Source organism: Leptodactylus fuscus, chromosome 5, assembly GCF_031893055.1.
Source record: "Leptodactylus fuscus isolate aLepFus1 chromosome 5, aLepFus1.hap2, whole genome shotgun sequence".
NCBI lineage: Eukaryota > Metazoa > Chordata > Amphibia > Anura > Leptodactylidae > Leptodactylus > Leptodactylus fuscus.
The window spans coordinates 84,323,389-84,334,893 of record NC_134269.1 but is presented as its reverse complement, the minus strand read 5'-3'; the positions used below and the strand labels follow the sequence as shown (position 1 = coordinate 84,334,893).

Below are 11,505 nucleotides of genomic sequence, written 5' to 3'. Positions count from 1 at the left end.
ATGTCAGCAGCTCGCTGGAACGCCATAGAATGAGTGTGTTGGGGGTCGATGATCCCTCTCAGTTGCACTTGAGGAGAAGTCTGACTTCTGGCTACCTTCATAGCTGTTGATGTTTGCGACAAATTAGATGTTCTTTTTCCACGCATGTTTAAAATTGGCAAACTGCCAATTTGGATTAAAGGTGATTGCCCATGTCAGTGTGTGAGCACTGCCTGGAGCAGATCAGATTATATGCAAATGCATGGACACAAACCACTTAGGGTTAGTGTGTGTTTACACAGAGAGATAACAGCCCTGGCTGAGATAAGGAGCTGCTAAGAGCTGTTTAATATAGTATGTGAACTTAAATTCATAACAGTCATTAAGCCATGTCATTTACCGGAATAAAAAGTAGCCTATATTTTAATCGAGGTTACAATGTATCTGTTGGCCGAATTTCATTCAAATCCGTTCAGCCGTTTTTTTGTGATTGAGGAACAAACACACAAACATCCAAACTTACACATTTATAATATTAGTAGGATTATAATATTAGTAGGATAGGATAGGATAGGAAGTAGGATACCTAAAAAGCAAAATAGTAAATTGTCAGGTATAGGGTAATTGGGACCATTCAAATATGACCCTGATCAATCTCTACCTATCCTGTGCAAACACTTTAATTTGGTTGATTAACAAAATTAAGAAAGAAATTAAAACAAATATTTGGTGTGACTACATTATCTTCAAAACAGCATCAAATCTTCTAGTCACACTTGTATACAATCTTTAAAGAGGCTTGGCAGGAAAGTTGTTCCAGACAACTTGCAAAATTGACCATAGATCTAAATGTAGGCTTGCTCAAATCCTTTTGTCTCTTCATGTAAGACCAGACCGACTGAATGAGGTTAACGAGAGCCATATCACCACTTACAGGACTCCTCATCCAAAGAGAAGTCACATTAAATATTCATTCCACTTAGATTTCTTCTACTCATTCACTTATTGTTATAATTTTTAAAAACTTTGCAAAAGTTTTAGGCCATACTGCACAATACTGTAGCTACAATACCAAACAGTCCATGGAAGAGTGTGGCATTACTTCTCGGTGTGGCTGTGTGTGGGAGCTGGTTGGGAGAAAAAAAAAAAAAAACTAAACCTAAACGTTGTTCATACACTTTAAAATGCATGCTCCACGGGCTACCTAAAGTGTGAAGGGGGCGAATTCACTGCCTGACTTAAATTTCTAGGTTCAACCAACTTACACGTAATGTACATAAGTACCTATAAATTCATTTCAGGTTTTGGTTTATTTTTACTATTTCTTTATCAAATAATCATTTTCTAATAGGTTTATTAAAAATTATTTTCTTCACATCTTTCTTAGGTCAGTTCTATCGAACCCATAGTGAATAATGTAATGAGGTAGCTCAAGCACCAGTCAGTCCTGTATAATGCATTCATGACTGGGGTTGAGCCGATCTTGAGATTTCAAGATCGATTTTAAAATCCGATTTCCGATCATTTGCCAGCCGATCTCGATCCTGATCGCGAAATTTGCTCAATCGCCGATCAGATCCTCAACCCTAGTCAATGCTTCTCTATGGGAAAAGTCACTTTCAGGGTTGATCCGATCTTGAGATAACCTCCGATCTCGATCCCGCTGGAAAAGATCGGGTCGGAATTTCGATCGCGATCGTGAAACTCGATCGCCGATCGAAATCCGATCTTTTCCGGTCCCGATCGCTCAACCCTATTCATGACCTAACTGAACAGGACTAAACATGAATCCCTATTAGCTTAAAACGCAATTACACACAGACCCCATAGACTATAATGGGGTCCACCAAGCTTCTACTGATTTTATACTGAAATTAGCAGAGAGAAAATTTGTGCTTGCATGACTTTTCGACTATTTTAAGCGGAATGGGGGAAGTCCCCAAACGCTAGTAATAACCTAGCATTATTTGTATTAAGTTTAACAATTTCAGAACAAAGACAAGAAGGTACATAAAAACACAAACAAGAACAATACAGTCCCCACCTAACCCACTCCTTTCATTCAGTTAGGCACTGGATGTATTACACAGGACTGACTGGTCCATGGGCTATAGCAGGGGTAGGGAACGTACGGCTCTCCAGCTGTTGCAAAACTACAACTCCCAGCATGCATACTGGCTCTGCTGTTCTTGGAATTCCCATAGAAGTGAGTGGAGCATGTTGGGAGTTGTAGTTTCACAGCAGCTGGAGAGCCGAAGGTTCCCTACCCCTGGGCTATAGCATTCTACTGTGTAGTTTGGGGTCAGGTGTACGGACATAAGAAATGAACGTGAATTTCAGAATTTCACACTGATGTATATTAGAAATCTAAATTATTTCCTATTATATACAGAAGTAAATAAAAAGTTATGCCCCTTTAAACTAATCTTAGACAATACCTGAAAAATTAAACAATTCCCTGGTTTTAAAAAGGTCAAAAACAGATAGATAAAATACAGACAACCGGTATCAAAATGTTATCAACAAAAAACAAGCCCTTGAAATGCATATGCAAACAAATAATGTACAAATTCACACTTTAAGGTTTTATTTTATTTATTTTATTTTAAAACCAGTTTTATTTTGTATATTTAGAAATGTGTAATTTTAATAACTGCAAAGGAAAGAAATAAAAAAAAAAATGTAATCAGCCACACGTGAAGACTAATAATTGATTAGGAGAATGCAGTGCTGTATCTTCTACTGAAACCGTGCGAATGTGCCATAATAAATTGTCTATTAGTAAAAAAATACATTTTAGGGCACATTATACAGCATCCTTATCACAAATTGCAGCAGGGATACTTTAAAGATAAGAATCAAACTAGAGAATTCTGAGGATTTATGCTCAGCATTTATAAAGATAGCAATTTTTGTGCATTTCGCTTCAAAATGTTCTTGTGGTGAGTACTGTAGAAATGCGCTTTATTGCTGCAGATGTTACAAAGTTCAAGGCTCAAAAAAGGTATGAGTACAAAGGTATCCTTAAGAAACGTTCAGTTTTCTTTTTTTTTTATACAAAAAGTAAAGCTTAAAAAAGTTAAATTTACAAACAAACAAAAACAGAAAATAAAAAGGAAAGAAAAAAAAAACAAAAGGAAAAAAACAAAACAAAAAGTGGTATGCACGCATTTTATATACAGGCATTGTAACATCTTTGAGATTTTTTTTTTTAAATGCATAGCAGAAACAGACAACTTCCTTCAATATTTTTGGAGTTGACAGGAGTATTTTTACCCCTACCTGCTCACCTCATAAAAAATTCATAATAATTCATATTTTCTTCAATCTTTCTTCATTATATATTATCCTAAATAAGCGCAAAAAAGCCATATGAACTTCGTAGTACAGAGAACTATGGGGGAAAAAAAGACCGTAACATGAGGGTAAGGCATCCCTGCTGGTTAAATGTGTAGTAAATGGTAAATTTACAGATCCACAGAAGCACCAGAACCATTGTCAGTTACATTAAACCCTATGCCGTGATTGGTCTACACACCTTTTCAATCTTTTTTCACTTAAAGGGGAACATAGGCCATCAATTTGATTCTCATATAGGACATGTCACAAGTCACCTCACGTATCTAACATTCAGATCTGTAAGCTGTTGGAAAATACCTTACAAGTGTGGGTGGCAGATTGCTCAACAGCAAGGCTATGAAGAAACACCTTTCTCCCCTAACAACAAAGCAGTTCGTTCTGGTGCAAACATGTGTCTATCATGATCAGATGACAGGAAAAAAAAAAAAAAAAAAAATAGAAGTGCTAGTTTAAGTGGTTAACCTCGAAAAATAAAACAAGCGGTATCCTTCAGTGGCATCGGGCAATCATTAAAAGTATAATTCTGAAAATGACTTTATTTTAGTGTTATCAGCATTGGTCCTTTGGAGACAAACGAATGCGAGTGAAAGGCGTTTTGTTACCGGACAAGGAAGGTGTGACACTGGCCTACCTTCACATGCCACTTCTGAGGCCGAAACTTTGACCATGGCTTTAAAGTTTACTCCACAAAATGCAAGTTCAGGCAAATTTCCTAGCACTATTGAGTCCCATTGTTATTTAAAAGGTCAAATAATACTCAATAGGTGGCATAAAGATAAATAGGTCCATAGTAGATTTCACATTATTTCTTATCTTTACACTTGTAGGCTTAGAAGTGATCTATCAATACAGATACACAATTTGCTCCGACAAGATAGTTAGGGTCACCAGGAAGAGATTTGTTCTGCCAATGTTTAGGGTCACCTGTAGATATATTGGGGAAAGACAGAGATGTTAATTCTCGACAACATATGAACAGAATGTTTTAAATATATATCAGCAAAATTGAAAAAACAAAACAAAAACAGGCAGCTCAGTGATTTGTTTTTGTTTTTACACATGTACAGCCCTTCACAATAATCTATTTTGTGTGTACTTTAATGTGGATTGGATTTCAATACGTACACATGAAAGCAATTTAAGCAAAAAAAAATACAGAAAAGATTCTTCCATAAACTAAACACTGCCCTCCACTGGACAGAACAAGAAATTGCTCTAAACTCTATGCAATATGTGGTGTTTAAGCAAACATAAATTACACTAAGTTTCACTAATAAACTTAGTGTAATTTAAAACCACAGTTTTACCATACTATATACACACACACACACACACACACACACATATATATATACTGTTGTCATAACAGTAATACTCTGTGCTGGCACAACTTTTCAGGTAGTGCAACCATGGCAGTCACAATGTGGAATCTACATATATACTGGACAACCCGTCTGATGTAAACGTATGAGCGTCACGGAAAAGCTGTAAGTGAGCACAGCACACCATATAGAAAAGCCTCATCTGTGTGCATGTACAATACTACACATCCACCCCCACATGAACTGTAGCAGTGTAGCCTCAGTCACATTCCACCTCCTGCAGTGAACTACTGCTTTAAAGGCTTTTTTTTCCAGTAATATTATTTACAACACAAACATAGCTAGACTGCACTAGACCTTAATTCATATAAAGGCCTAGGCCCGCACAGGGAAAAGACTTTGTAGAATAGGGCCTCATCCAAAGAGGATGCCTTTGTTGCTGGACTTGACAATGTGATGAAAATGTGCACAAGAAACCTTATTTTCATGTATTGCTCAGGCCTCATGCACACAACCAGGTGCACAGTCTGCTATGTATTTTCACGGTCTGGTGTATGGGGCCATGAGGAAAACTCAGGACAGGTTCCGTCTGTTTTGCAGATTGTGCTCACTAACCCAAGGAATGGGGTCGTGGAAGAACAAAAGGCACACAGATGACAGCCGTGTGCCGCTCAATCACGGCCCAGCGACACGTACATGGTCGTGTGAATGTCACCTTAGGGTCCATTCACACAGAGAAATTTGATGAGGATTCTGACACGAATCACGCAAAAAGAAAGAAAAAAGCCTCCCATTGTGTTCAATGGGTTCCGCGACGAAAACAGAACCCATTGAAATCAATGGGAAACTTATTTTTGCGTATGGATTCTGACGCGAATTTCACATCAGACTCTGTGCCAAATTCCTCCGTTTGAATGGACCCCTAGTGCTAGCAGATTACTGTTGTGACATTTTTGTTTGCAAACATACAGACAAGCTTGCTGATAGATACTTTTATGGAACAGCTATGTGCATTGAAGTTTTAGAATGCTGTACACACACAGAGAATACTATATGGTCGTACTGTGGTACATATCTTGTTTACACTTCAGTGGCTGCTGAAAGAATGGAAACTTATCAGCAATGAAAAAAACTGTAGTATAGTCTAAATTCCAGAGAGCCCAGTTTAACCTCCTAGCACTAACATTAAAATTGCAAAAACCTTCCCGAAAACGTCACTTTTGTTATTGCTGATCTGGACTTATGGCTCACATAAATATAGCAGGCACATAACTCTGGCGCCTCATGTACCTTTTAACCCTTAACACATTTTAGCCTTAAACCAGTAACATTTTATCCCTCTCTGTGAGATTCTGCGTTCATATCTCTTTACATTTTATTTCAGTGTAGCTTTACATGACCTTGTATTTTGTGGGCTCATAAAAACTGATCAAAAAGCCTTATTACTTTTTGTTTTTGAGAGCCGAGATGAACATAAAACACCAATTCTGACATCTGAATTTTATGGTTAATGGTGTTTATCATGTAAAATAAATATAGTACTAACTTTATATTAGAGGTTGGTGCACATGTGGCTATACCCAACTGGGTGTTTTTTTTTGTTTTTTTTTTAATTAAAAGGTCTATTTTTACTTTTTTTTGTACAATGACTTCGGTACTGTGGTCAGTATTGATCGCAGCATTTTATGGGTTAAATGGCAAGTGAGCTTTCTGAGTGATAACTTGGATGTGAGATCATGAACATAAACCCATGATACCTCCTTCCCTGGAGCCATCTAAAGAGACAGAAGGATATTTTTTTCTTTTTCTCCTCTCCCAGTAAACTGTCAGTTGCATGTGTTGAAGTTAAAGCTGCAAGAACTGTTTAAAGTGACTGCTCCCTCTGCAGTTTCACTTAACATCTTCTGCTTGGGTAAACCATACAATTCCTGTAACATATCCTGCTCAGAACCATCTCAGCCACATGCAATTTTTTTTTCAACCCCCAGATCAGGTAAAGTACAAGTAGTTATGAAGAGGACAACTGAAGAGTCCCAAACAATAGTAAGAAAAAGATCTACTACATGATCACCACCACAAATAGAAACAGATTTGAATAAGAAAAGTGCCCTAAATATCTCTTGGGTGATTGATCGTGCCAGTTTCTACTCTACAAGACATAAAAAGTCACCCCCCCTTCCTCTTTTACACCGCCATCATCAGATTTATCGTCATATATGACAATTTACTAGCACAAACGATCCCTGCAATGTTAGCCAGCTACAAGCTGGCAGAGACTTCAGTGTCCTGACAGACGCTGCGCCTGATTTATGAGGAGACACATGCCTCTCAGTATCAGTAGAGGTCCAACTTTTGGCGCCCCAATGATGAACAAAAGAGACTACAGAATTCGGGCAAGCTTCAATTAGCCAATTCCAACACAGAGGGTAGAACAAACTAAAATCTTATGCAATCATTAGGAGGCTGCAGAGAGACCCTTCTAAACCACTGATGGGCAGGAGTTTCAAGAGTCGGAGCCCACCAGTTTAATATGGCCTACCTACAAAAAGATCTTCGGTTCTTAAAAGCTGGGTAATCTCATTTTTAATGTTTCAGATCCTTGCCATTTGTGGATTGCTTAAAATGTTGAGGAACTGAAATTAGGCAAATAAAGTTATTTACTTTAGTAAAATATAGTAATGCCCAACAGTTTAGAAGAAACATTTAGGTTGAGCTTTCATGAAAAGTCCTTAAGAGTTTTTATAAATCTGAAGGAAAAACCCCTTTAACATAGACCTTAGAGCATCAAGGAGAAACCTGCCCATCTACTAACTGGAGATCAAGTGGTCAACCTTACTGTAGTATATTTTGTGTAAATTGTAAGTGTCCATGAGCTAATCCCAAGTAGGTACGTAACAAAATGTGCATTCATGAATAGCTTTTGTAGAAAACAGTCATACAAGAGGCTTGGCATCTCTGAGCAGAATGTGCCAACAAGGACTTTCAACTGAGCAGAATGGTTTCATTAGTGCAGACATCGCAGCATATTGACTGAAAAACAGCTTCAAGTCTCTAATTTAATACATAGAGTTAATTGCTGCAGAAATCATTACTCGCACCTATAAATACTCCGAATTGCTGCAGCTTTTTGATGAGGTACCATAAAAAGGCACCTTTATTAGTGAAGAAAATCTGTAAGAATGCCAAAAAGGAGTCTCAAAGTTCTGCAGGCTAAAGAATTGGCATCCAAAAGACCATAAACGCAGAACCAAATTTATTGTTCAACCCTTCCTCATCAAAGTCTCAATGGTGTTCAGGTATAATTTCTTTTTATCAGACACAAAAACACTGGCAAAAAGAAAAGCTTATAGAATGGGCAGCAAAAAAAAATAAATATATAAATCACCAGATATGAGTGCTTTGCTAACTGGGTGCTAATTTTTTTTCAAGGGGTTATCCAGCTTCAAAAAACTATCTACAAATACACCCACAGCAGTGCAAAATACTCACTGTTCCGTTGTGCAGTCTTTTCTTGGCTTTCGAGACTCCTTGTACTCACTGTTATTCACATGAAGTGAATCTGTGAACAAACTACATTTCCCAGGATTCATCTGCCAGCTCTAACATACTGTTGCTCACATCGGGGAGTGAGCTTGAACAAAACATCACAGCATCACGTGACTTCGGATGTGGGAGTGAATTATTACCTATGATTTCTTTGGAGGGGCACACTAGAGATGAGCGAACACTGTTCGGATCAGCCGATCTGAACAGCACGCTCCCATAGAAATGAATGGAAGCACCTGTGACGCTGACTTTGCCGGCGGCTGGCAGGCGTCACAGGTGCTTCCATTCATTTCTATGGGAGCATGCTGTTCGGGTTGGCTGATCCGAACAGTGTTCGCTCATCTCTACTCCACACCAAAGCTATCAAACCATATCTTTATTCACCTAGTCATACGGCAACAGAAAAGAGCCTACTTATTGCCGTTGACTGCAAAGCAGCCTCGTACATTCATCCCTTTCCACATAAATTTATGGTAGGACATTTAGACTTTCACAGGCAGTCACTAGTTTATCCACCAAACCAAGATTTATCCATCACACTGCCAAATAGTGAAATGACATTCAGCACTCCAGATAAACGGATAAAACAAAATAGAATATGCCTGATATATATATATATGCTATAACGTTTTCATGTTAAAATATTTAGTTTCTCAAAAATTTTTTAGATTGCTAAAAAGCTGTACATGTGCAAAAAGCAGAAAGTGAGAAGGAACACGAAATGCAAATGTATGATTTTAACTGAAGTATTTTTGATTGTGTGAATCATGCTACGTGAGCAATAGTGACCAAACGACCCAATAGGACAGATGGAAAAAAGCATACCCGACGAGGTGTCGGATGATTTTAGAGCAAAAGACCAACCATCAGGAGTCATAGACGCACAGTGTGGCAAGCGTAGCTCCACTGGCTTCAAGAATTTCAATCCATGGGGCCCACACATAACCAATGGACTGAGTAGTGTTTCTCCTGCAAAAATAAATAAATAAATAAATGTAAAGATACATTTGTATGTTATATGCAACTAAACTTTCAAAAAAGTTTGATTTTCTGCCAGCATTAGTGTCCTTAATACAATCTGTAATAAACCTCATGGAGTTCTCCAAACACTTAATCATACTGAAAAATCTGGATAGTTTAAAAGGGGTGTACTCTAAATCATCATTAATCGTAATTGAGATAAAATACCTGATTAATCGCTATTTTGATTAAAAGGTTTTGGCTCCTTTCTTTTGAAATTCAGCATTTCTTTATCTTTCCTTTGCTTTTCTATTGAGAGCTGTACTGTGTCTGGTAGAGGGCCTTGGCCTTGTGTGTAAAGCAGGAAATATGAGGGTCACTTATATCTCGGGCATTATAAAACGTAGAAGCTTGCTTCTGGTGTCATATGAAAAAGAAGATAGTTATATGTATATTACTTCCAGAGATTGCACTGGTGGAGAAAACAGATGGGATTGGGATATTTATATGCAACTGTATATAAATATCCCAATATTCTACTTTCCTTAATGCCCGAGATAACTCTCATGTGATCCCCACCCTTATTTTCTGTACATTCCACCTACTGTTCAGTGAGAAGCGGGGCACAGCTCTCGATAGAGAAGCAAGGGGACAAAATAAAGAAATGCAGGATTTCAATGAAAGGAGGCAAACGTCATTAATAAAAGTATATTACAAAATTTATTACTGACACAAATACTGTCAGAAAATAAAAAGTTGTTTAAAGTGTAACTAAACTGTTGAACAAGCAGTTTCTAACCTTTTTCTTTATCGAGGGGTGGCAGGATGCTGTTGTCCCTGCAGACCTTGAAGTAGATTTCCTGTTCAATCCCATCAGGAATAGCTCCTTGAGGTATGATGATGCTGACTCCAGTCTCTATGGAACTTAAGACACCACCATTGCTATTGAAAATACCTCTAGCAGTTGCCACAACTGTGTGGGAATCGTCGTCATCATCTTCTTCCAGGGCAGAGGGACTGCAAGACAAAGGTTCATGAGAAAAAGTGGAGATTCAGTAAAGTAACTACATGAGAAGATGGACTTTACTATTGCAAACTAACCATTGTACACCAGTTTAAAATGCCCAAGATTGTTCACAGGTTAGCACTATTGTCCTGCTGGAGTCCTAGGTTTGAATCCAAACAAGAACAACATCTGCATGAAGTTTATTTGTTTTCCCCGTGTTTGTGTGGGTTTCCTCCCACACTCCAAAGATAAACAGATTTATATTGTGAGCCCTGTATGGGACAGTGGGTAACAATGTCTGCATAGTACTGCAAAATACGTGCGCTATACAAACAAGAGAAATAAATTACTGATTTGTATCATTTCACCTAAGGCTGAGTTCACACTACCGCCGCTGTCCGCACCAGGGCTCCCGTTCTAAACCCCAGGGAAACTGGACAGGGGACGGCTTGCCGGCGGTCAGTTTAAAACCCATTCATTTGAATGGGTTTTTAAAGGTGACCGTCAGTTTCCATATGTGGCCTCTCTGCCTGGAAACCATTATTTATTTATTTATTTTTTTGCATGGACACAAAGTCCTGCATGTACAATTTTGTGTCTGTGCAAAAAACTCAAAAATGTTTCCAGGTGGAGAGGCCAAATACAGACACCGGCGGTCATCTTTAAAAGTCCATTCAAATGAATGGGTTTTCAAGTTGACCGCTGGAAAGCCGTCCCCAGTCCAGTTTCCCCGGGGTTTATGACAGAAACGCCGGGCTGAACAGTGGCGGTATTGTGAACCCTGCCTAAGAGTACTTAGCTTCTTGCAAGTTAACTACTGATCAATTTATTACTAAAGTAAAACAGCAGGCTAAATCTAGATTCTACCTCACAGCTTTTAAAGGGGCTCTATCACTGGGAAAAGTCATTTTTATCTAAACACATGCTTGCATAGGCTTTAGAAAGGCTATTCCACACTTACCTTTTGTATGTAGATTGCTTCAGTGGTCTCTGAATAAGTCCATTTTTATTCATATGCTAATGAGCCTCCAGCCAGTACAGGAAGTTCCCAGCAGCCTCCTCTCTCCCATTATCTTCTATGTGTGTGAAGCAAACAGGAAGCTGAGTCATCATCATCATCAGCAGGAGCCGTCTCCCATAGAAGACAATAGGAGAGGTGTGCACCTTCTATCGTGCATTAGTCTAATTAGCATATGAATATAAACGGACTTATTCAGAAACCAGTGAGGCAATCTACATACAAAAGGTAGGTGTGAAATAGACTTTCTAAGGGCTATGCAAAGGTGTGATTAGTTAACAATGACTTTTCCTAGTGATAGAGCCCCTTTAACA

The 11,505-nt window shown here is 38.4% G+C and overlaps 1 protein-coding gene across 16 annotated transcripts in view; it reads right to left on the bottom strand.

Annotated features, from left to right (window-relative positions):
* Positions 1-2,556: 2,556 nt before the first annotated feature.
* TJP1 (tight junction protein 1) overlaps positions 2,557-11,505 on the bottom strand; it is a 352,070-nt gene continuing 343,121 nt past the window's right edge. For 12 of the 16 annotated variants that reach the window (XM_075273552.1, XM_075273554.1, XM_075273557.1 and 9 more), the window contains 3 exons: positions 9,967-10,184; positions 9,033-9,176; positions 2,557-4,263 (listed from right to left, as the gene is read on the bottom strand). In XM_075273552.1, coding sequence (XP_075129653.1) covers positions 4,169-4,263; positions 9,033-9,176; positions 9,967-10,184 — 457 coding nt within the window. In that variant the 3' untranslated portion in view covers positions 2,557-4,168. The remainder of the gene's footprint in view (positions 4,264-9,032; positions 9,177-9,966; positions 10,185-11,505) is intronic. The other 4 variants (XM_075273556.1, XM_075273568.1, XM_075273567.1 and 1 more) reach the window with 2 other exon arrangements.